The sequence below is a fragment of the Ammodytes marinus genome, assembly GCF_949987685.1.
Source record: "Ammodytes marinus genome assembly, chromosome: 10".
In the NCBI taxonomy this organism is placed as follows: domain Eukaryota; kingdom Metazoa; phylum Chordata; class Actinopteri; order Uranoscopiformes; family Ammodytidae; genus Ammodytes; species Ammodytes marinus.
Window position 1 is genome coordinate 11,858,016 of NC_137214.1, and position 27,292 is coordinate 11,885,307.

Sequence of the window (27,292 nt, forward strand, 5' to 3'; positions counted from 1 at the left end):
TCTGGTTAACAGAAACTTTACACAAGGACACACAGACACTTTACACCAGGACACACACACACACACACACACACACACACACACACACACACACACACACACACACACACACACACACACACACTGTGTCACTGTGTCATTCTGCATCTTTAAACCTTGTAATGGAATCTTTATTTAACGATGAGTGTCATGTAGAATAATTACAGTAATATCCAAATTTTTCGACAGACAGATAGACAGATAGTCAGAATCAGAAACACACAGTCGAGACACGGATGGTTGCGTACAACAGAAAGAAGCCACAAACACAACAATTAGATATCTCAACAGTGGAGTCGTTACAACATTGAAATACTGACTGACGCCACTGGAAGACCCTCACACACACACACACACACACACACACACACACACACACACACACACACACACACACACACACACACACACACACACACACAAACACACGGAGAGTAGGAGCTTTTGAAGACTGTTAAAAAGCTGTTATGAGACATAAGACTGCCACATGTTGGCTGAGGTCAAATTCAGCTCAGCAATCCTTTACTGTATGTCTGAATTAAGACTGAAAACATTTAAGAGTGAGGTGGCTCTGTGAGATGCTACACCTTGGCTTTCCAAAATGTATGCACTTTTCAAGAGCATATTGCCAACAGGTTATGTTTCATCTGTTTTTACGGATCAATAATACGCGGTTAGGCCTCCGCATGCTTTACCATATTGCTCACATTTGTTGTATTCACACAAAAAATTCAGGATAACCAAAAGCAATTATTTTTTAAGCCTCTCATGCACAATGTTTGCATTTGTCTGATCACACTGCTAAGCTGCTCTTAGGAGTTTCAGTCCTGCTCAATTATATGGATTTTTAAATTTACAGATTTCAGACCCAAATGTGAGAGATTCAGTATGTATACAATGTCCAAGGTGACGGTGACAAACGAGGGCGATGGAGACAAACTAAGTGGTCACGGGGAAAGGGATTCAAGTCTGAAGGACATTTTTCCCAAAAATAAAAATCTGTGATGTTTTGTCGCCATCATGGATTTGTTACAACAAGACGACGCCTTCCATGAAGTCCTGTGGCAACCGTCCCACACAGTGACTAAAGATCCTGCTTTCCTTTGGAGCTACGGTATGCTGTTCCTTTTTTTTCTGTAGCATGTTTGGTCTTCTTATTCTTTTCCTTTATTCCACTGCATGGCCTCCTTCCTCTCTGTCGTCTAGATGACATTTTCAAAGAGCTGTAGAGACCTCATGATGTTCTCATCCTGTGCAGACAAGAGAGAAAAATGAAGGAAGCTAAAAGATATCCAACCATCACCATTTCATTCAGTTTACCGGCCACTAAGGGGCAGTAAAAGACTGTGAAATGTTAGTCTGTGATCTGTTAGTCTGTGATCTCTGCAGACAAACATATTGATATAAAAAAAGACAACTAAAGACCATAATTAATAGCCAGAGTAGTGAGATAAACAAAGAGGGAGGTTAAGACAAAATAATCTGAGAATAACCACACTGTAAATAGTAAGAAACATTGTGTTAGTTTTTGTCCAAACAGACACCTTTTAGGCTCCTTTTCACAGCAGACATTGCAGATTTTGGTGAAAACGTCATCAAAAAAAATGTCTGCTTTGAAAATGGTCTGCGGCAAAGTTAAGGGGATCCTTAAAATGAGAGAAAAACTTAGTAGGCTACCTCTTGACAAGACAGGAGGAATTCATCCAGAGTGACCACGCCGTCTCGGTTTTTGTCCATTTTCTGTGGAGAGCAAAGTGCACAGTGTCATGCCATTTGGCCGAGATGTGTCATGGACTTAAGGCGAGACTGCAGGAGGATAGAGTACAATGTTTCCCTAGATATCAGGAAACTTTGCCAGTTGATTACTTACATTTTGACAATATTTTTTTTAATTACAATTATTTCAGAAAGTTTTTAATACATATGCATATTTGGCAATATCTAAGTTATTATGCGTACATTTGCATCTCCTTAAAAAAAATTAATCTAGAGTTGGATAAAGAGAACATTAAGAGTTAAAAATATATAATTTGAACAGATTTTGAAAACATCTTTTTTATTTATATATAAAATGCTAAGTCCAGGTCTTAAAAATGCATTGTGTGCAAGTCTTTAAGAAGAAAATGCAGATGAACAAATCATTCTGTCATGATTATGGAAAGTTTGGATGAGTATTGAAAAAAAAACTAATTTTGAGATAATGGCCGTACAAGACTGCTATACCTAAATGTAAGACCTTTTATTCATGCTATTATGAAAGACGACATGTTATGGAAGCATAACAGCCAAAATCTCAAAAAAAAACTATTGTTTTCCCTGCAGTGTCTCACCTTAAGTTTTAACATTTGCTGTGAAGCCAAGACACCCCTCACGCTTACAATCCAAGTTCTATTTAGCTGTTGCTGCTTCTTTAAATGTAAAATGTGTTGTGTAAAGCTGTGTTTGACTGACTACCCCTATGGTCAGTCATAAATATCAATATTTATTTGTTAGACTGTATTAGTGGGGGTGGGACCTGATAAGCCTTTGGCCTCTCCTGCCACCCTTCGGACGATAACACAAAGTGCGTAATTGTCCGGAAGAATAATAAATAAAAATTAAAAAAAAATTAAAAGGACTAAGATGCTGTTACCTGAAAGAAGGCATCCACATGCTGTTTGGGTGCATCGTTTCTCAAAGCAGGGTATGTGTACTTCCCCATCATGTCGTATATCGCCCTGACGATGTCTGTCATCTCCTGAGACACAGAGCAAAAGGGTGAGACATCAAGTGTGAGATCAACGCTAGGACACAACCACAGTGTGCGTATAGCCACGGTTGGAACAATAACAGAGGTGAAGCACAAACACATACCGTACATATACACACACACACACACACCTCTTTGTTGATGTATCCATCTCTGTTGATATCGTAAAGGTTGAAGGTCCACTGTAGCTTCTCAGTGATGGAACCTCTCAGCAGGATGGACAGAGCGCTCACAAAGTCCTGAGAGAAGAGATGCAGAGAAAAAGAACAGAAGTTAAAAACTGGAGGAAAAAAAGGAGTAGCTAGTTTGGAAAGTAAAACCAGAACGAAATTTGAATAGAAACTTTTTAAGAAACTTGAGCATGAGTGTGAAAAAAGTGTTAATGTATGGACTCATGCAAACCTCAAATTTGATAGAGCCGGTGTGTGCTGAGTCAAATGCGTTGAACAAGAAGTGTGCGTAGGTGCTGGCATCTGCAGGAGAAGAAGAAAACACCTGTTAATACACTATAACAATACAGAGGCAGTGACAGCAAAGAGCACAACACACACTCTCTCTCTTTACCTCCATGTGGGAAGAACTGGGAGTATATCTGCTTGAAAGTTTCCTCGTTTACGATACCGCTCGGACACTCCTGGAAAGATGGAAGGGGACATAAAGAGAGGGTGAGAGGAGGGACATCTAACCTTATTGGTTTTAATAGTAATATAAATCAATTAAAAAATGTAATTTTAAATTTTATCAGTTTGTAGCTGGTATAAAGTATTATTGTCTAATTTCTTAAGCACAACAGACTGCAGTTGCAAATACTGACCTTCTGTCCAGGGTGTCACTACTGAGACTAGTTTTTACATTGAGCTTTATTAAGCTGTACGTTAGCGAAACTGACACTAAAATGCTCCATATGTTCCAAGTGATACCTACTTCTATTGTTATACTTTAACTAAGTACAACTTCAAAGTATATTTATATTGTAGAGTGAAAAAGACAGGACGAATGCAAGAATTACAACTACATTGAATGAAACAGTCATGAACCAATATTGTACGGCCCTAAAATCAAATTAATTGGTCTTCAATCTGAATATTTTATATTTTTGTGCAAAATTACCTTTATTTATCTTCTAATCAGTGTATTTTATTCAGGAGACAGACAACCTGATACTTGACATGGTTCTGACTTGAGGTCTTGTCTAAGAAAATAGCTTACTACCAAAACCACTTATTTTATTTCAAATAGAATTTACATAATTTGTTGATTGTTCAACAAAGTGTTTAAAATAAATATTTGTCAAGGTTTTATGCTCTAGGGAAGCGTCAGTCTCATTGCAAAACAAAAGAGTATATTTATCCAGTTTAGAGATAGGGATGATGAATACGTAACACACATGTTTCATCCCTCCATGTCCTGAAATGATGGTATATAGTTTTACAGTTGGTCTAAGCTGGGTTTTCTGCACAAGCACGGACCAAGCCTTCAAGGGCTTTGTACACCTTGCTCCTTTACAAGTGTGCAATCCCCAGAGCACATAATATAAAAGAAAAATCTTTAAGAGAGGGTGGATTTAGTGACATTCTGTTCTATCTAGCACTAGAGCAAGCAATCTACTGATTAACATACCTTTAATATCTACCATATGCATCTGAGTACACTGAGTCACTTACATTCTTAAAGCCCCGGTAGAGCACTTGAAGTTCCCTTTTGCTGAAGTTGGTTTGAGCTTCTAGCTGGTCAAGACCCTCCGGTCGATGGCACACCATAGTCATCTCCAAGTCATCGTCACATTTGTCTGAAGAAACACACACAAAAAAAATAAAACAATATGCATCAACATTACTCGTGCACAACATCTAATAAAAGAGTGAGAAAGCAATTAAAAAGGAAGGACTGATGATCATAGATAAAAGAAGGAAGTGGATAAATAACCGTGAAAGCGGGGACGGTAAAGTAAACAAATCTGTGAATGTCATATTTGAATAGCTTTCTATTTATTCCATTTGGAGAGGCAGCAATAATTAATATCTCTTCGAAAGAAGGTGGAGAGGAAAGGATGAGGGATAGAGAGGCTCAGAGGTGGAGGTCAGACTAACGGCTTTGTGTTCATCGTCTCATCAGACGCATCATTAACATCATATTACTCTTCTCGCTGGAGTGGAGGGGACAGAAAGGACAAACCATTGACTCCGTGACAATTCACACACCGACACACACATACACACACACACACACACACACACACAGGCGCACACACACACACGCACACATACTGTGTAAAAGCAAGACGCCTCCCCTCTCTCCGTCTCAGAAACTCATCTTTTTGCCCGAGCGCGCACAGACTCCCTCAAGCCATCTACAAAGGAATACTTATGCATACTGTTATAACTGTGCACAATTTAATAGAAACAGTAATACAAAATTCAGAATATGACAAAGTGGTCATAATGTGTGCAGAAGTAAAATGTGAAACAAAAAAAGGAAAGAATAAAAATCTTATTGGTGTTTAAGTAATAAGATGGTACTTTTTATGAACGACATTTCAGAATAATGTCTGTCTGATTATCCATCACTGACCTGCCTCAACCCACCGCTGGAACTTATGAGCATAATGTAAAATAACTGAAGTTTTCATGTTCCCTTGCGTCATATAGGTTGAAAAAAATTAAAGATGTAACACATCCTCCTTTCTGAAAACCTGTGTTCAAAAACCCCAGTCAGATTTCTCTCTCCTTATGATGTCATAAGGGGAGAAGCCACTCCCCCTCATTACCAACCTTACCTAGCACTACCTCCACCTGTGATAAGCACACCCCCAGATTCCCCTGAATCTTACAGGCAGTTAAACTCAGACCAGCGGATAGATTAAAGAGACAGGCTCTAAAACAAAGCCTTTCAGTCAGAGGCTGAAAATAGGAGATTTAGCAACGGCCCTGTGAGAAATATAACGTTTTTGGACACTACACCATGAAAAATGTTTCTGCTAAAAACCCAAATAACAATGTTGAACCTGAAAATGAGCATAAATGTGACCTTTAAGCTGACAGTGGTTTGAATGGGTGCTGCAGCGGAGGCAGTGACCGGCACAGTTACAAGGGGGGCAGCTAAAGGCGCTTTAATTGAGTGTCACCAGAGTGCAACGTTAACACTGTTCTCAGCAATCCACAGTTTGAAACATCAACGGTCTTGAAATAGAAAACGTTTTTATCCGTGTGGCGAGACCATTAGCACTCGGTGAAGCTTCATTACACAAAACACCTCTTCGACTTCATTCCCTCAGTGAATCACCGTGGACATTTTCACTGGGCCAGGCAAAGACAACCTTGTCTCACTGCCAAATAAAACCTCAGTCATCAGTCGCTGATGCTCTTATCTATGTGTTTTCCAATTGAATTCAACAGCAGATTCTTTCATGTAAATAACTCCATATTGCTGCCATCGTGGTTTAAATACTAAAGTTGGTTTGAAAAACTAAAATGTCAGTTACAATGTAGAAACTCCTTTGACCCGCTAATCCAAACTCAGATACTCCATAATCATGAGATTGGTTGGTAGCATTGCATTGTCCATGTTGACGTGATTGAAATACATAACTAATGTTTCAGTTAAATACTCAACATTAAAGAGAACAGCATTTCACAGAGCTTTTTACACTGTGTCTGCAAATTCTCCACACTATTATTACATTATGACTTTGTAAAACTACTGTTGAGTCTCTCTTTATATAGCTTCTCCATTCCCCCTGTCACACATATACGCACAAATACACACAAACTCACACGCAACAACACACACACACACACACACACACACACACACACACACACACACACAACACTCTGAGGGTCATGCGTTTCATCACTCGGGCAGTTCAGTGTTTCTCAGCATCCCATTAGGGCAGAGGTTCACACACATGCCCAAGGCGAGGTTATTCACACCTTATTCCCAGAGGTCTTCAGGTAAAGTCTGCTTTATGCTATGTCACACACACACACACACACACACACACACACACACACACACACACACACACACACACACACACACACACACACACACACACACACACACACACACACACACACACACACACACACACACACACACACACACACACACACACACACACACACACACAGAAATATTTATAAAACCAGTACTAGTAGAATTGAAAACATAGATCTTGATGCGATGCAAAGTGTAAGAGTTGGGGTTAGTTATTTACCAGGTTTAAAAATGTTTTGTACACCTTCACTCAGTCAATAATTTCAATCAAATAGTAAATAAATACTGAACTCGTAATCTAAGAAGAAAGTGTATAGAAATACAGCTGTCTGTGTCTTTTGAAAAGATATTAGCAATCAATGCAAAGAAGTTTCAGCATGTGCAAACGATAAGATGTACTGTGTATGCATTCCATATACAGTTAAAAAAAATGCTAAAATATACGATAAGAAAAACATGCAGCATGATGATAAGAATATGAAAAAAACAAATAGATGTATATAAAGTTAGAAAGAACACGAACCCGTAGATTATTACCTAAATATAAGATAATAGCTGTGTACATATAACTTTACTTGACCTTTCCTGGATTCTATGATGATTACTTTTAGTAATTATCCATTATCACTATTGACTTTGAGAATTTACTTTTGAAATCTTTTAGTTCTTTTTTGTAGCTGTTTATGGATCCGTTTTCACTGCACTGGATTACATCAGACATTGAAGTAAGGGCAATGTAGTAGCAGTGTGTACTGGGTATTGCAGCAGAATTATTAGAATAATATAGCAGTGTATGCACATGCTCTGTCCACAGCAGATGAAAAATTCACAAGCCGCTCTCTACACCAAACCTTTACTATTGAAAATAGTTTTGTGAGTTCATGCAGCTCAGGGTGGACATCTCCACCATAGCTGAACCTTGAACATTTTGGACCGTCTAACACATATATTTACTGTTTGATTATTTGTGTGTTTTTATTAATCTTTTGTAATGAAAGAAGCAGTTGAATAAAAAGTCCAACATATCTCACATTCCCACAAACACATCCTCGGACTCACCCTCTACGTTGATGACTCCCAGTAGGTGTAGCATTTTGACGGCCCCACAGCACAGAAGAATGACAGCTATAGTGCGCAAGCTGCTCTCACTCTGCGGCTCACTTTCCATTTCAAATGCCTTCTTTTTCTTTCCTCCACTGGCTTCTAGAAGTCTCACCCGACTCACCCTCTTATTCCTTTACCTGTTTTGAATTTTTTGTCAATGTTCGTTCCTAGACTTTTTCCGCGTAGAAATATGCAAGAACAAAAGTATTCCCCAACTTTGAAACTTGCTTTAGCTTCTCACCAACTCAGTTCTTACAACAGTGGGCTATTTGTCTCTCCATGCTATACGTCTCCCTTTCACCTGCCTGAAAAACCTCCCATGCATACTGCTTTCTCCCACACTGAGAACAGCACTCACCTGCCTCTCTCTGTCTCTGTCTTTTTATCCCCCTGTCTCTCTTCCCCCGGGGGCATCTTCCCCTCTTATACTGACCTTAATTTCGTCCCCCTGTTCTCTCTCTCTCTCTCTCTCCCTCCCTCTCTATCTCCCTCCCCCCTCCAAACCCCACTGTAACAGCCACTGTGTCCTTCACTCTTCTGGAGCAGAGCTTCAACTCGAGAGGTCTGACCTGAGCACACTGTAACATTGACGAATTCCCCCTCTACTGTAAGACCATATGGGCTTGATTTGGGACCGTGTGTGCGCACAGTTTGTATGTGTGTGTTTGTGTTTGGTGTGTGTGTGTGTGTGTGTGTGTGTGTGTGTGTGTGTGTGTGTGTGTGTGTGTGTGTGTGTGTGTGTGTGTGTGTGTGTGTGAGTGTATGAGCGGATCAGCACTTGATTAATAGGCTCCATTAAGACACACGGTCATTCCCCGAACAACAGGAGGCTTCATTTACTACAAAGTGACTTTTCTAACTAAGCATGCCTTAGTCCTTTCACAGTGACTTAACTCTACAATGTAAGCAATAATGTATCTAAATTAGTAATAATAAATATACTCGGTGAGACAACAATATCCATCTCAATGTGCACTGTGTACTTTATACACATTGTAATATTGTAATGTGTGTGATTGAGCAGAGCAAAGGGAGCATTCCAACCTGTTATTTCCAGCAGGGGGCAGCAGAAACTAAGCCATGGACCACAAGCGTGCGTCAAAGCCTCGTTGGCCATTTCGTTACATGTCTTACTTCAGGTTAAACCGATATGCCTAGCCATATGGTGATAATAATGTGATAAATTATGCTACGATCTTATAAAAATATAGAGCATGCATTGTATTATAAAAGACCACGAAAAATCACAAGGAAATGAAAATGCAACATTTTCTGTAGCATCTCTGTGCTTTGACAGCGGACACTGTATTCATAGTCTTAATGTGAATTTAAATTGGAGTCTAAGTGCAGCATGCTCACTCACAGACTGCAGGGGGCTGTGCTCTATCAAAAGGTTTCCCACAGAGTTGTGAGATGAAGGTTTGCTTTATTTACCGTTCTGTTTGCCGTTGAAGCAGCAGTGCTGGGTCAAATTAAATTTAGAGGCAAGGGAAGGGTAGCATTTAATTTAATTTTCCCAGACGTTCAAAAGATGATGGGTAGAGTTAACATCACTTGACGTGGATGATTGAGTGTATGTTGTGTTTGCTCAAGGAACTAACCTTCAGCTGTCTCTCACTGTGACCAATCAGCTACGTCTCTGGCACGGCATAACGCACAGAACAGTACAGTGCACCAATAAGCTTTCTGCCATAGTTCATTCACACACGGACACTCCTTTTCAACAAATACTATGCAACCACTTAAAGCCAAGGCCTACTTCACCGGTGGGAATATGAAGGTGTATTGAATTCTGAGATCCTTTGTAGTATAAATGTGCAAAAAAAATTTAAATTGTCTAACCCTACATTTCTCTTACTGTAACATCACAGTAAGAGAAATGAAGGGTTATAGACAGTGAGACCATAAAACACTCTTTCTGCCTTTTCTCAGGCTAGGATGAACCCATTTTTTTTAAAAATCCCACATTTATACTACATAAGATCTCAGAATTCAATACACCTTCATAGTCCCACCGGTGAAGTAGGCCTTTAAAGAAAAGTATTAAAGGATACCATCTAAGGAAACTTGTGAAGCATATTATCTTTTCATTTGCTTTGCTTGTGATTAAAGGTTCAGTGTGCAGAATTTATTGGCCTTTTTTTCCAGAACAGACTTCGTGGAAATTGAATATAATATTCATAAGCATGTTTTAATTAGTGTATAATCGCTTAAAAATAAAAGTTGTACATTTTGTATTACCGTAGAATTAGGTCAACTGGTTCACACTACAGGTCAGGAAAAGGATTATTTCACAGTTTTTATTACCAATACTAGATTATGTAGATATTATTTACCAGAATACAAATCTTCGCCCTCTGTAGCTTATAACAGTCTCTAAGCACCCCTTTTTCTTTGTTCCCAGAATCTCCAAAGAAATTGGGTGATGTGCCTTTAAATTTAAAGCCCCATCTGATTGGAACATCTAACCCATCTCCCTTAGATCTATTACTTCATTTGGTTTCTACAAGAGAAAGATCCGTCTTTAATTATCTTCAAACAGCTTGTTCTTGTTTCTCATTTGAGATGGAATATGATACATTTTTATCAGTTTTTTTCCCCTCAGTAAAGCTTTGACATATACGTACAGTATGTGCATATTCTAGAAAGCAGTGTATATTGGGATGTATGTAAACGTATTGTGTATTTAGTTGCATATACATATGTGGGGGGGTGGGGGGGAGGGGTCGATGGGTATTGGGGTAGATAGGCTTTGGCTGGCTTGGTATTTGTGTAAATGTATTTTGTGTTTTGTACTTTCTGTATATTTGTATTGTATTTATAAGGACCCCCTCGAATATGAGATGATTGATCTCAAGGGGTTAATCCTTCTAATAAACTCCCTTTTACTGTACCTTTAATTCACACATGGGCACACACGGCTTTTGTATATTTCACATGCAGAAATTTCAATTTAAAAAGTGTGGAGAATTGATATATGTCCATATATTACCATGTATTTTACATGCATAATTGAAATGGCAGCAGATCGTAAATATTGCAAGCTGCCGTTTGGGATCAGGTCATTCTAACTTTTGCCCGAGCAGAGCATTGACAGTTCACTTCAAAGTGAGGCTTCTGCTAAGGGAGACCCTGACCCATGGGCCTGTCCCTGGGAACCCAGCCATGGATAATAGGCAGTGGATGATCTCTTACTGCTGACAGTCCAAGTGCACAGGAAGCAGCCTGTTTTTCTCATTTTTGAAAGTGTGATTTGTAATTTGCATCTGACTGCAGAGTAAGAGATAAATGCTTTTGCAAGATAAGGTAGATAACCTAAATTGCACTGTAATCCAGGAAAGCTCTTAAACCTAATATTACCAATTATAAGAGTTGGGCAGTGTATTAATGCAAATTTTTTTTTATTGCTAACAGGTGAGATCTAGAAACCTGAATGACCTGCATTCTAAAAATGTAATCTGCAAACGCAGGTAGGTTAGGAAGAAAAAAGAAAGAAAGATAAATTCAACCTAGAAAAAAAACCTTAAGATTGAGCTTCCATTCCATCTGTGACGCAAGCGGCTATAAATGGTGGAGTTTGACAGTGACCAAAAAGCCTGAACCCATTTCTTTCAGGGCTTGTTTGGAACATTAAGCTGTGGCCTGAACTGTCAGCAAAGAAATACTGCCTGCCACTCTCCCCAGCCAGCAACCCATCACAGAAATACCTATTTTATCACACACACACACACACACACACACACACACACACACACACACACACACACACACACACACACACACACACACACACACACACACACACACACACACACACACACACACACACACACACACACACACACACACACACACACACACACACACACACACACACACACACACACACACACACAGAGCCCAGGATTTTACTCAACAAGCTTTCCTTTAACTTCTGCAGACTTTGGGTATTAAATGTTAGCTCTCCATCTCTTCCTTTCTTCTATTGCCCACCGAATCCTCCTCTCTCCTCCAATTCTTATCTATCGCTCTCTCTCTCTCTCACTCACTCTGCTGCAACTCATGCTCTCTCTTTCCCTCTTGCACCGTGTCCTGTAATCCTTGCCAGAGTGAGAGCCAGTGTGTCAATCATTTGCATAATCTGAATTAGTTTAAAATCTGCAGTCCAGGCTATACGATAGGGTGGGCTCGTTCTCACTGGCCACTTTGACAGTGCTCTCCAAGAAAGTTGCAGCTCTACTGGCCATGGGCTCCCTCCCTAGAGGTTATGGAGGAAGTGTCTCGGAAAATAGATTTCAGCTGCTGCAACAGTCCTATTTACACCATGCGAAAGCTGCACAACACAATCACAGTCACGGTCCAGTGCTCTCTGTGTTCTTCTGAGACACATTCTTTTCCCACTGCCAATATCCAAGCCAGTAGACAAGTCTGATTGGCCTTTGGGGGGGTTCACTGAAAGTCCAATGAGTTGCTCTAGTTGTAAGCACACGCACACACACACACACACACACACACACACACACACACACACACACACACACACACACACACACACACACACACACACACACACACACACACACACACACACACACACACACACACACACACACACACACACACACACACACACACACACACACACGGGACACAGAGAGATCCACATGCATGCAGTTACACACCCTCAAAAAGGACAAACAAAAATGAACGCATTATTTCAAGGGTCAGCAGATAAAATATTAAGCACCCCTCCATGTAAAACAATATACGCTCATATCACGCTTCCATGCTGGCACACGCACACACACACGCACACACACACACACACACACACACACACACACACACACACACACACACACACACACACACACACACACACACACACACACACACACACACACACACACACACACACACACACACACACACACACACACACACACACACACACACACACACACACACACACACATCTGTTTGATTTCTAATCCCTTCCGCCTGTAAAGGAGGAATGAAGTGCCGGAGGGTGTTATTGCAGTGTTGTGTGTTTGTGTTTAGTTAAGGCGGACACACACATACGGGCAAACACACAGATGTCCAACTAACAGCAGTGCCTCACACACTGTAGTGTGCCACTGTTGATTGTTTGGAGAGAGTGAGTCAAATCCAGCTCATTTGCACACACACACACACACACACACACACACACACACACACACACACACACACACACACACACACACACAGCAGAAGCATGCCAATATTGACTTTTGAGTATACTGTATGTGTCTAGACTCTAGAATCTGCAAAAATACACACACATGCACATACACACACAAATAAACAAAGGCACACACACACACACACACACACACACACACACACACACACACACACACACACACACAGCCGTATGCCAAGAGAGCCGAATGATGAAATGACTGAATAAGCACCTCACACAGGCTGATGGGAGCATGGGTGATGGAGGAAGTGAGAAAATTAAAGAAAGAATGGAGGCTTAAAAGAGGGAGAGAGAGGTATGGAGACGAGGGTGCCAGGAGCAGATTACGGCGGTGGCATGTGAGAGAGTGTCAGGGGAAATTAGAACGTACTAGGATAAAGAGAAACGAGCGTGGGAGAAAAGGGGCGGAAAACCACATGGAGCGGGGAGAAAGAGGTTGGGTAAAATGAACGAGAAAAATATGTACATGAAAAATATATGGGAAGAAAAAAAACATACATGACAAGGTTGAGGGAAAGCAGAAAGCAAGAAAAGAAAGCTAGATAAGAGGAGGATGCAGAGGAGTGACAGCAGAGAATGAAAGGAGAGAGGGAGCGGATTGAGACAACTTTGCTGCAGGGAATAAGTGAGGAGGACAGGGATATATGGGCTGAGAAGAAATGAGAAAGTCCCCAGGGACAGTGGGGGAGAAAAATGTTGCTTGAAATTTTTGAGAGAGAGAGAGAGGGAGGGAGAGAGAGAGAGAGAGTTGTCAGAGGCTACCACAACCACTGACATTTGGAGGAAAAACAGCAGCTATGGCTGGTCAGACCTAACCAGTACAGACAGACAAGACAACAGGTTAGGAGTATAATACTAGCAAAGAGAGGCTGCCAGGTATAAAAAAAAGAATAGATCACTTGAAAACAAAACAGAGTTGAGAGAGCAACCCAAAAAACAGTGGCAAGGAGGCTTGTCAATATTCAGCAAGAGGCCGGATGCACACACAGTCAGGTGGATTAATCTCTCTCTCTCCCTCTCTTTCTCTCTCTCTCTCTCTCTCTCTGTATGAAAGCTCAGAGGATCAATCATGTAGGAAATCTAATCCCACGTTATTACAGCCGTGCACCATCTCTCTGTTGTTGGTGTTGCTGACAGTGTCATGATCCCCGGATAACAAGTCATCGTCAACAACCGTCACATAATAGGCGGCTCGACAACGCACACGAGCCCTGCTGCACTAATCCTGCATATACGGCCAACGTGTTAGAGCAGTGGAGGGAGACACGCTCGAGTGACACGACAACACAAGAGCAGAATTACAAACAACCCCCCCCCCCCCCCCCCAAATCACTCCAGCTCTAAAATCCCATTATTTTAAGTTTTTTTTTTCTTGCAGAGGGGGGCATTTTGTGGAGGTAAAAAGGCTTTGTTTTCATTTACAGGAGAAAACAGGTTTCACACAATCCACAGCTATACAAACACCTTGTAATTGAAAATAGCAACGCATTTGTCACCTTGCCTGTTTCTGCACCCATGGGGGAAAGGTATATGTTTGAGCTTGAGGAGAGAAAGAAAGCATATTGCGAACGTGAAAGGAGCCATATGGACACTTGGACAGGTGTTCTGTGTTGTCTAATTTGCACTGAAAAGTTGACAATATACTACTGTACGTTTAAATGACTGCACATTATCGTGTATTTTTTTCTCTTTTCCTGAGGGGCTGTTTATTGAATTGTCAGGTACACATAGGTACATATCAAAAAGTAAAATTCCGAGTGTCAATAGGCCAAATTATTCGTCATGATTCATCATCAAATTGAGAGAACAAGAAAACCCATTACAACACACTCAAGTTGGTCACCTAATGCTGATTACAATCAAACATAAAATAAATGAATAACAAAACAACCATACATTTAAATATAACATTCATATAGGCTATAGGTTTAACACATTCATTCAAAGTGATAACTCCAGAATAGCAGTGAACACTTACCCTTCAACAACATGTTATGACTACACACTATTGTAATGGGTTTTTTTCATCAGCAGACAGTTTGGATTAATAAGATTTATATAATTAGGCTAACACTTGCAGGTTTATTCAACAATGAATGAAGGAATGTTTTTTTAGGTCTACAATGAATAGGCTACATGGTGTAAACATTTCCCACAGACAACAGGTCATCATGAAAAAAATGTCCTCCTGGCTTCATCTGCATATTTATCTCTCACTAACTCAGTCTCTTTCACGTGGCCTTGGCTTACTTGGGATCTCATCAAAGCCCCCCTCATCCAACTCCCCGCAAACCCCCTACCCAAAAACTGACATCTTTTGTTGCCATGGCTACCGTGCTTCCAAGGTAACAGCAAGACGGGAAAGCAGTGTGTGAGCGGAGTGACAAATAGGCTACCTTCGACATGCGTGTATACCAGCGTCAATGCTCGCATCTGCACACACACGGCCAGACAGACAGAGCAACACACACAGTCTCAAGCGCGCAAGCATGCACGCACACACACGCGCGCGCGCGCCCGGCTGCAAACACAGTAAGAAGCCGTTTCCTCTCCTCCTTCGGTTTGTTCTGTCAAAAGAGATGCGCTCAAGAAACAACATAGGGCGCACGCACGCACACACACCCACACACACACACACACATCAAACACACACACCCACACACATCGAACACACCCACTCACACGAACTGTCGCACTACAACTTTGTTGTTGAATAAAAAGATGCTCTTTTCCCTCCGAGAACACCTGTTGGTTTCCTTCCCTCTCTCTCATTATCTTTCTCTTTCTCATTCTCATTCGCACACACAATACAAAACACATGCCCTCTTTCTTCCACTGCATTACCAGGATTTATCTGTGATCTGCTGCCCGCGTACGTGCTCTGTATATTTGCACTCGAGTGTGTGTGTGTGTGTGTGTGTGTGTGTGTGTGTGTGTGTGTGTGTGTGTGTGTGTGTGTGTGTGTGTGTGTGTGTGTGTGTGTGTGTGTGTGTGTGTGTGTGTGTGTGTGTGTGTGTGTGTGTGTGTGTGTGTGTGTGTGTTTGGAATACAAAATAATAAACACATTGTTAAAAGTTTGACTGTCCATGTGTGTGCAAGAAGCGCAATGTGTTTACGTGTGTGTGTGTGTGTGTGAGTGCATGCGTGTGTGTGTGTGTGTGTGTGTGTGTGTGTGTCTGTGTGTGTGTGTGTGTGTGTGTGTGTGTGTGTGTGTGTGTGTGTGTGTGTGTGTGTGTGTGTGTGTGTGTGTGTGTGTGTGTGTGTGTGTGTGTTCGTTCCCTCACCCCTGGAGAGCCTCCTGGACTTTGTGTTCATGGTCAGCGTACCCACCACAGCCCCCATGTTTGCGGTCGTCGTCGTGGAAACAAGTGCGTCTGTATGCTGAAGTCTCTATCTCTTTTTGTCACGTGTTTGGAAGGCTACATCGCACGCAGACACACTCCCTCAGCTTCTCTCCTCTCTCTCTCCGTTCCCTCTCCTCCTCGTCAGAAACCCTCTTTCTATCATCCCTCCTTTCCTTTCATGCTTTCTCACTCCATCTCATGGCGCTCCTCTCTCTCTCTCTCTCTCTCTTTCTCGCACACTCTCTGTATCTCTCTCTCTCACTCTCTGTATCTCTCTCTCCCTATGCTCGCCCGCTCTCTAGTTTGCCCCCTCCCATGTCCTTGTTTTTAATTCGGGGTTTGTAGCCAGCCCTCCCTCTCTTTCTTTCTCCCACCTCTACCCGCAAACCAGGAGCTGGGCAGAGCATCAGCAATTCAGTATGAAATCGGCAGGAAGTTGATTCACTAAATTATGAATTAATGTGACTGAACCCATTGATTTTGTAAACGATAACACTCCATGACTCACACAGGAAAAGAAAAACAACAAACATGCCCTGTTACACTTCACACTCAAACGCATCTGTTCTCGGACAACATGCAAATTGATACAGTCTGAATGTATTGACTGGAGTGTTAAACATGAATTATGTAGGGAAGAGAAAACATGTGCATGTGAAAAGGCCTGTGTGTGTCCTTACTGGTTCTCATTCTTTGTCAATACCCCGGGTTTGTTCATGTAAAGGCCACTTCAATCCATCAACACCTCCGTTCACTCCATCCATCACTCCTGTTCATCCATCCATATTACACCGCCATACACATACCCCGCTGATGGGGAATGGATAAAGGGATGGAGTGTGTGTTTGCGAAGGCAGATTGGCTCCCAGGGTATAGGAAGAAAGAAAAAAAGAAAGGGGGAAGAGAGACATGCGGGCATGCAGAAAAGAGAAGGAGGGTAAAAAGGCTTAGAGTGGAGGGTGTAAGACGAGAGATTATAAGGAGGGAACGGCAAGGGATGAGAAGACAAGTGTAAGATAATACTGCAGGAGGTGTGTGTGCTCTTGCCACTAAGATCACAAACGCACACCCGCGCACACACACACACACACACACACACACACACACACACAGAATGGATGAAATCACATTTTAATTACAGCAAAATCAATACAAACAAGGTATACCGCCTTTAATGGAAAGTGCAAAAAGACAAATTGGAATACGTTTACAAATGACAAACATCATGTGCTGTGCTTGTACGACATATTGTATAGTGCCAGGAAATACTAAGTGAACCCCTTGGATTTCATTGAATTTGTGTATAATTTAGTCATACATTGTGGTCTGATTTTCTTCAGTCACAATAATGGACAAGCTGCATCAGACTTAAATAGTAATACAAAGTGATTGCAGGCTTTCAGTCAGTTTATTGAATTATTTGCTATTGGATATTCAAAATCTGGTTGGAAATAGAGAGTGAACCCGTGGTTTTAGTAAACCTTATTTTACAGCAGTCTCTTGAACCAATTGTTTCCTGCACGTGTTGATCACATCTCCAAATCGGCCAGAAGGCATTTTAGACAATGTCCTATACAAAACTTTAATTAATAAGATTTCTCAGGATAAGCTTTCTTGATTATAACGGAGTTTCAATTGATTGAAGGCCAGAATTATGATTTCTAAAGCCATTTAGTAGTTTATTTTTTCCCTGTTTTGAGGGGCATTTTCATGTTATGACTCCCAACTCCATTGTTTTCCCAAAGAGAAATGACTGTTCAGGCCCAGGGGCAGCAAAATGATCCTTACACCATGCTTTACTTAAAATAAGTTCTTCCAACTACAGAGATGTCCGTAGTTTTAACTTGCTAACTAGGTAGCAAGCCACCATTTTGGGCTGAGGAGCGGATCAGAGCCAATCAGAGGCAGAGTAGGGACAGGTCTGAATGTCAAGCCTGGATGGAGGGTCAGATACTATACTATGGGTTGTATTGGAGTGCATTTCAAGAAGAAAAAACAAGATGATGGTGATGAAGTTTTCATTAAGATAATGAAATTGGGAATAATGTCTGGTGGTGATTATATGAATAGTGAAGTGACCAACTGACTCCTGAGTCATGGTAAGATATATTTCTTCTGGGGTTTGTATCAGCAGCGATGACCTTCTCTGGCTGAGGAATTAATTAATCTATTGTGTGGACTGGAGTGACATAAGCTTATGTGAATACGTTCAGGCCTGGGTGTTTTATACTGTAATGGTGCTTTCTGGCACATTTTCCCTATGGAGGACTGAGGCCTCTGTACCTCTGGTCTGAGTATGTTGGGATGTCAGCATGAAATTGAAAACAGACGGCTAACTACTTACTTGCCTGACTTAAAGGTGTTCAACACTGTTACATGCAAGACAGCAATGCCTTTGCCATATCTCTTGTACATTTCGTCAAGTTTGTTATATTATTGCTGATAGGAGTGGAAATCTGTTATAAAGTTACCTTGGTTAAATGCTTCATACCCACTTTAAATCAGATGATCCAAAAGTTGGTTTCTCTAATATAGTTGGACAACATCATCCTCATATAGCATGAATATGTCAAGTTGACTAGAGAATTAATGTAGGCTAATGCATTGCATTAGATTGCACAGGTGTAGGCCTACTTAAAGGTAAAGTAAGCGATTTATTTATGTTAATATAAGTGTTAAATCGCTCTTTATTCATACAGTGATCACTTATATAGTGTGCGCGTTTCATAAAGCCGATCTCTCAGTCACTCGCTCTGCATGTAATCGGCAAATAGACTTTTCGGGGATCCCACTACTGCTAACCAATCAGAAGAGAGAACGCTACAAACCGGCACCTGTCTCACCGCCTGTGCACATGCAGAGCAACATGTGGGTGAATGTGTACGCGCCTACAATGGCGGAGCAGGAAAAAAACCTTCCCAATGTCTGTTTTGATGGTTTTTATCATGTTTTATCACACTTATGGATCTGAGATGATGCTAGACAACTCGCTGATTGAAGACCGCAGTGCATTAATGTTGTGACGTAGGGACGATGGAGGGGAATGCTAACTGCAGTCACTGACAGGAAGTTAGCTAAACTGACCATTTCGCTTACTGAACCTTTAATGCATTACTTGGCAAGAAGCACAGAAGGATGCTCGATGAGGTAGAATACTTTAACTTATTTTATTTTGTTTGGTCATATAATCATATGTTAATTTGAAACATATACAACTGCAAAGTGACTAGTAACCTGTCAAACAAATGTAATGGGGAGATCAGTGTCAAAGTGTTGGATTATACTAAATTAGCTGGATGCTCTCTTTCTCTCTCTCACTTTGATTAGCCCAGCCTTCAGACATAAAAGCAGCTAGCCGGAGGTAAAAAAAAAAACTAAAAGTGTCACTGTCACGTATGCACAATGTGCTACAGTTTGCTTCAAGGATGAAAATATTATATTTCCAAATCTCCTTTTTTTCCCCACTAAACGAGCCAAACATTATGTTCAACCGAGTGACAATTGCTTCTGCAAATGATGCACATGTCAGGTTTTACAGCAAAGTTTTCAGTAGTCGATTTGGAGAACAGACACATTGTCGTTTTACATCAAGCCAGCCATCCATAATAATGCTGCCCGCAAATGTGGCAACCGCTCTGTTTATGGGGCAATTTTTATCTGCTGATGGTGAATAATGAACGAGGCGTGACTGTTAGGGAGCCATATGGGAAGAATATTTAGCTGGCAAGATGGAGATTGGTGAGGAAAAAAAAAAATCTGCAATCTGCTTTCTGTGAAAATGTGCTCATGAATGCTCGTGTGCGTGGTTTGTGGGTTTTTTCCCCCCACAACAGCGAGAGAGACAGAATGGACAGCAGTGGGGAGTAATGCTTTCACCCTGTCTACACACACACACACACACACACACACACACACACATACACACACATACACACAGAAGTACACATATGTACGCACGCATGTACATTTAGCACATGCAACAACCGTGGGCATGTACTGTATACTGGCTGATGATAGGATGAGGTCTCCGTGGACACTAGTGGCAAACAAACAGCGAACCGCACCATGGAGCCAGATCATTTCCTTTATTGAGAAATGTACAGGCTATCAAAGTCATTTCTCCTCATCTTCGCTACACGCTACTTTATCTTTAGCCTTAAACCAAATCTATCCATCTCACTCTCTCTGCCCCTTTGTATCCATGTATTTGTCTCCAGGCATAAGGCATATATACACACCAATACACCTTAATCGAGCCCATCTCTCCCAATAAATCCCCGCTCAGCCCATATTGTTCTTGTCATTTCAAACACAGTTGCCCCGGCTCGTTCCCCCATCTCAAAACTCCATCGCTCTCCATCTCCCTCCGGTTCCTCTCCACACACTGGCAGAAATGTTTCTCCTTACAAGTAATAATTTCTGAGTCTGTCTGTAAGAGCAATAGAGTTTGAGTGTGCAAGTGTGTGTTTTTGTGTGTACTACATTGCTGGCTGAAGTGCCCGGTTTCTTCCCTGAAGGCAGCATGTGAGAGAATAGTTGCAGACTGTTTTTAAAGGAGGCCCCTAGCATACTGTTAAGGAAAGAGTAAACAAAACGAGTACTGTAGGAAGCGGTGGGACGTCAGCACACGAAGAGGAAGTAAGGAAAAGGGACAAAGGCTGGGATTGGAACATATTTGGCACTGAAAGATGATGGAGGAGAGACACCAGGAAGGCTTCCAACTGGAGATTAGAGTGCAATGCAGAGATTGAAGCAGAGAAGAAGAGAATGAAAGGGGATGACAAGAGGCAGGAGAGTGGGCGAGTGGCATCGCAAGAAAGAAAAGGCAGAGGCAAGAGAGAGAGAGAGAGCTAAACACTATATTTCCAGAGAAGCGGATGGAAGAACAAAGAGAATGAGGCCAAAAAAAAATGGGCGAGAAAACATGAGAGAAAATGAAACTATAGATTTTGATTAAGATTAAAAACTGCGGGCTTGAAGCTTCAGGAAATCAGTTCAGCTCTTCAAAGCAAAGCACATTCAGACCGACCCCAGAAGTGCTGAGCTGCAGGGCCTGCAACATAAAAAAAAGAAAACTCCCTCTTTTCCAACCTAAAATGGTTTGTCCTAAAAAAAAGAAATGATAGTTTAAATCAACCCTGTCGTTGAGTTGCTGTATGGCGCTGTCTTGTCAACACAACACACACACACACAAACACATCTTGGGAATGTACTCATCAAGCGGTGCAGCGTTGGCTTGGGACAGGGAAGAACATGTCAATTAGGAAAATCAATAGTAATATCTACCCCTGTCCAAATGACTTCTCTCTCAGGCGCTTCTCTGTATCTTTATTAGTGGAGGAGCGCAAGCAGAGCGCTCTTGCCGGCTCCCGTCAAATCAAGAAAAAAAAGGGAATAATTAAAGGAGGATCCATTATTGATCTGTCGTCATCTAGGGAGAAGAGGAATAGAGTGAAGGAGGGATGGAGGGATGGGCATGTAGAGAGGAATAAGAAGACTAGAAAAAAAGGCTTATTCAGATCAATGAAAAAAAAAATCATAAAAGGTGTATTGTCAGGTACGTTCACACATGCAGGGAATTTAAAGAGAGACAAAGAATGAACGACCAGGCAAAGGTAGCAGTCTTCTTTCTCTTTGACACGGTTTTGGGCTCCATTGCGCTATTATTTTCAAAGCTAACTGGTTTGACATGGGGGGTGATGTCTTAGTAAACACACTGATACACATACTGGCAGAGGGAGAGGTGGAGAGGCTGTGCAAAGAGTTTTCTTCCACCCCCTGTAGGATTAAGAGAGGAAAAGATAGAGCGCTGAAGAGTGGCAGTCAGTTTACTGGCTGCTGAGAGCGGTGGAGTTCCAACAGTATGAAGTAGTTTCCCTCCACTCACCGCCTGAGGTCTTATTTACACAGGCTTGTCTTGATGCCCAATTCCAATTTTTTAACCCATATTTACCGATTTATTTGACTGCCTGCTTACATTTACTTTTAAAAGAGGCCCAAGGAAATCAAAATAGTCAAACTGATAAAACACAAATTCAATTGTAAACTTGCAATTTGTCATATTGTATTTTTTTGTCACGGATATATATATATATCAACTGTATGGCACACAACTGTGAACGAGTCACTGACCCTAATCCCTAGGGACACAGGGATACATCATGCATTATTTACAGCAAAACCAAGAGCACAAACCACACACACGTACACACACACACACACACACACACACACACACACACACACACACACACACACCCTTGAGTGTCAGATGGCACCCTTGTTATTAGCAGTTCAACGGTTAGCATGTTATTTCCGGTGTCAGATTTTGGTCTGACACAAACAGAAACACAACACGCTGTTGAATGTTGCTGTGATTAATGTCCCCCATTTCCTATTTATTTCTCACGGATTCACTTGAGTTCTTTCTTTTATTTGGCAGATAATTGAAGCTGTTCATCTTTTCTACTGTCCTTCCTTCACACTGCAACATATTTCTATGTCTCCGAGGTCACAAAGCAAGCTCAGTGGTGTGGATTTACCTGGGACATACGCCATCTCCTCAGTAAAAGCTTGTTCGTTATTAATTAAGAAATACCAAATAAAAAAACTGATTGGTCAGTGTAACATCAGTGTATAAGTTACACAGATACTGCACAGGTTTGTAAGGGAATGCAGAGACAAAAAAAAACAAAGCACGTCTTTCCAATATACGTGTGAAAGTGTAAGTGTTTTGCTTTGGTTACTGCTACAGCTTTTAAACTATACAGACCATCTTTAAGTCCAGTAACAGCTGAAAAGATAACAATTTTGTCCGGAATTCAAATGAACTGATGTTTGTTTGTTGTGTGTTGTAGTGTATGTGGTGCTACATAGCCAACATCCACAGTTTACTCTTGTAAGCGTCTCATTTCAACTGTCACACTAATTTAGCTTAAGTGATGTGCGTCACTGCTGCCATAACTATGAATACATGCCGAAAACCATATAGTCAAAGCTAAGTAGCTATCTATATTCATCATCTGCATTTCTTTCATTAGCTCCAGTATTACAAAGGCCCGAAGGCAAAGCACACGGCTGAGCTGTCTACGGAAATAAATTGCACGGAAAAATGTTGTTTATCTTTGAAGAACTGAGAAAAGCTTTTGCCTGCAAATATTATGCAAATAAAGTAGCTTTATTGATACAGTGTATGGATTTTTTTATATAATAAAACTGGGGGTTTAATTTGCAACACTGAAACATCAAACGCTGACAGGGGATCTTAAATGACAGAATTATCATTTTAGTAGAAATGATGTAAAACGCTGCAGATAATTGGCTAGAAAAGAAATACCAGATATGAGGTTGTAATATCACAATTTCATCACTGCAAGTTGATACCCAATCCCACACAAACACTCACACTCATATGCTTTTGGCATGGGATTAACCCGAAAAGCCTTTTCATGGTGCCATGCGGCTAATAAAAGTATTTTGCTGTCCTAATTGGCCCTTTTGGTGCATTTCTTTTGATGTGCGAGGATGAGAGAGAAAGGGTGGAAACTGCAAAGCCTGTTAAAAAAAACACAGCGCTCCTGTTCTCTCAGCTCTTCAGGCCCGCAGCAGATGAAAAACATTGAGCCAAACGTGCTTGTTTTTCCAGAAGACCCACATGCACTCAGGCACGCACAAACACACATTGTATAACTCATACTAAAAAAAACTCCACATGAAAGGGCCAAGCAGTTGGCTTGATCGTAAGTGCAGAACACAGGGCTATCTTCTGTGCAAAACTCTGAACACAAGGAGATGTGAGGCTTCGAGAGAGCGAAAGAGACAGACGAGCAGAGACGAAGAAAAACCCAGAGATAAACAGCAAAGGCCTGCGAGTAGCCATGCATCAAGAAGAGACAGCCGTGTGGGGGAAACACATACAAAGACAAAAGGAAGAGGTGAAATGAGGTGAGAGCCAGCAACACAAAGAGAATGAGAGAGTGAGAATCCACTTGACAGTGAGAGAAATGGAAGTAGAGGCAAAACAAATGGAGCGGACGGACAGGGAGATGAATGTGTTGGCAAGGTGCAGCTTTCGTAGTTTATACCTTACCCGCTGGGAAATATTTCATAGGGGCAGGATGGTTTGTGCACGGTGACAGAGGATAAATGTCCTCCTTTTTTTTGCCCCCAGGTGAGGACAGAAAGATATTAGATCAATTATTTAGCATCATCCTATGGCCATATGAGCAGTTCAGGCTTCTGGCTGATATCTCTGCTTCCCAGATATTAAGCTACAAATGTACTGTATGTAGGTCACAGCATCTGTTTGGCTTCGGTTGGTAAGTAAGCAAAAACACCTGCTTCAGTTTGTATAGCAACTCTCTGAATTAATTTCAGTCAATTCATCACTATAAAACGCTGTGTGGGGAGAATTATCAATCCACAAATGTTTCCCCCTTAAATGTACGTAAATACATCATCTTTAGGTCTGTACGAGCAATTCTTGTGAGCGTGATATCGCCAGAACGCTTTGAGGGATTTTCTTCAGACATTGCACAAATGGAGGCTCCGTCGATGTGACGTCACTTCCGGTGCACGCTGGATTGTGGGTCAGAATCGGCCAAATAGGATGCTGTTTTCAACACTAAAAATCTCGCCCAGATGTAGTAGACATCCGGGTATTTCTAACCATACTAAATCCGGCCACAAGAAACAGGACATCCTAAATCTTTTTTTCTACCATACTAAATAGTAGATAGTATGGGTATTGGAACGCAGCCAATGTTGAGCTGATTCGATTTTGGAGGTCATAGGTCAAAGGTCAATGTGACTGTGACCTCGTGCCTCATGAACGCTTTGAGGGATTTACCTTCTTTAAAGGAACGCCTACCAACACTGTACTATCACTATTCAGCAATTGCATGCCATAAAACCGCTAGGTGGTAGTTCTAGTTTTTAATATATGCTATACTATAGGAGGATATTAAGTCACTACCATTCAGGATTTGTGAAGTCCAGTAACACCCAGAAGCCATTATAAGTTATTCATGAGCTGGATAGACTGTCAGGGGTCCACCTCTCTGCCTTGGACAAAGGCAGATTGTATCTAATTATTTGTTTTATCTTAAAAAAAGTTCTGTATTCTCAGCCAGTTGACTTTGGGTCCATCCCAGCTGGCCGTTCTCTCATGATGGGCTGTGATGAAGGATGGGCCAACCTTCCATGCAAAATGAATCCTGCCCTGCTTTCATTAGGGCCACTTTTTATAACACTGCAGCAGATGGTGAAACATACACACACACACACACACACACACACACACACACACACACACACACACACACACACACACACACACACACACTCACACTCCCGCCCCCTGAGGAGCAACCATGCCTCCTCTTTCAACTTTTTTTCAATTTGTCTCTCCAACTTTTACTCATCTATTGCCTTATCCAAACTTGTGCAGCAACACAGTGCAAACTTCAAAGTGGCTGCTATTTTAGAGGTTACCATAACTAGACGAATGATTTTCCTTGAATAAAATTAGCTAGAAATACTTCTCAGTTTGCTTTGTAAGCATTATGTCCTTCCCCAGCTAGTAAATGGGTTGTGCTGTAACATTGAAGACCAAAAACACGCACAAGTTGCTGACATGTGTTATCTCAGTAATCCCTCCATAGGTTTCATAGCTGAGGCTACAGAAAAACATCCGCCGTGAAAATATGTCTCAAGTATCTGCTTAACACGGATATGGAGTGTCTGCTGAGGGCTGTTGCCATGCAATGAAATGAGGCGCAGGCTGGGAATTAAAATAAACAACCTACGCAGGATGCTATAAATGCCTGAATTTCAGGGAACCATTCATAGCATCTAAACGTGTTTTTTTTAACGCTTTTTCAAATACTCAGTGTGGTCTTTGTGACTGTTGACTTTGACAAAATCTAGAGAGCCGAAACAAGGCATTGATTCACCTAACACATTTTTACATCGCCTCCAGTTTTTGTCACACCATATGTAACGCACAGCCTGTTTATCCGTGATCTCATTTTGTAACTGACGGATAAATGGTCCAAAATGGTAAATCTGCCTCTATTCCTCCGTGTGAAAGTGTGGTGATGAAAAATGATCCGACTTCTGTTTTCTGTCTCTCCAGTCTGTGCCTGCTGTAGATAACCATCAGGTTTGAGGTCAACAGATATGGGACAGACCATGGCCAATGGCTGATGGATTACAGCACCCTGATTTACTGCGTGTGCACACACACACACACAGACACACACACACACACACACACACACACACACACACACACACACACACTGCTGTCATGGTAGCTACACAACAGATGAATATGAATTGTGTGTATGAATATTTTCAGGGACAAAGCTGCACAAACTTATTTATGTCTATGAATGGCACACGCACATTAGCATTGCCTGGTGTCAGTGCCAGTCTCCTTTCTGTCAAACAGTAGCAGGGCAGACAGGAAGCAGGTCGATTTCAGAGAGCAGAAAGGGGTAAATACCATCACCTTTTATAGACATTCTCAATGCCACTGCTGCACACACACAGACACACACACACATAAACATACGCACACTAACACGCACACGCACACACACACACACATACGCACGCTAACACGCACACGCAGGCACACACACACACACACACACACACACACACACACACACACACACACACACACACACACACACACACACACACACCACACCTAAAGACCTGGCCTAAAGATTGAATCATGAACCAATAATGAATAAAAATGTTTTGGCAACTTTACATAAATGCTCAGTATACACTATGTTCAGT

The 27,292-nt window shown here is 41.5% G+C and overlaps 1 protein-coding gene across 2 annotated transcripts in view; it reads right to left on the reverse strand.

Annotated features, from left to right (window-relative positions):
• Nucleotides 1-992: 992 nt before the first annotated feature.
• kcnip1a (Kv channel interacting protein 1 a) overlaps nucleotides 993-27,292 on the reverse strand; it is a 26,540-nt gene continuing 240 nt past the window's right edge. Inside the window, exons 1-8 of one of the 2 annotated variants that reach the window (XM_080035935.1) lie at nucleotides 16,421-16,548; nucleotides 4,453-4,577; nucleotides 3,353-3,422; nucleotides 3,191-3,261; nucleotides 2,920-3,027; nucleotides 2,672-2,776; nucleotides 1,717-1,779; nucleotides 993-1,289 (exon numbers count right to left, since the gene is read on the reverse strand). In XM_080035935.1, coding sequence (XP_079892061.1) covers nucleotides 1,242-1,289; nucleotides 1,717-1,779; nucleotides 2,672-2,776; nucleotides 2,920-3,027; nucleotides 3,191-3,261; nucleotides 3,353-3,422; nucleotides 4,453-4,577; nucleotides 16,421-16,478 — 648 coding nt within the window. In that variant the 5' untranslated portion in view covers nucleotides 16,479-16,548 and the 3' untranslated portion in view covers nucleotides 993-1,241. Of the gene's footprint in view, nucleotides 1,290-1,716; nucleotides 1,780-2,671; nucleotides 2,777-2,919; nucleotides 3,028-3,190; nucleotides 3,262-3,352; nucleotides 3,423-4,452; nucleotides 4,578-16,420; nucleotides 16,549-27,292 lie in introns of those variants that run through there. The other variant, XM_080035936.1, reaches the window with a different exon arrangement.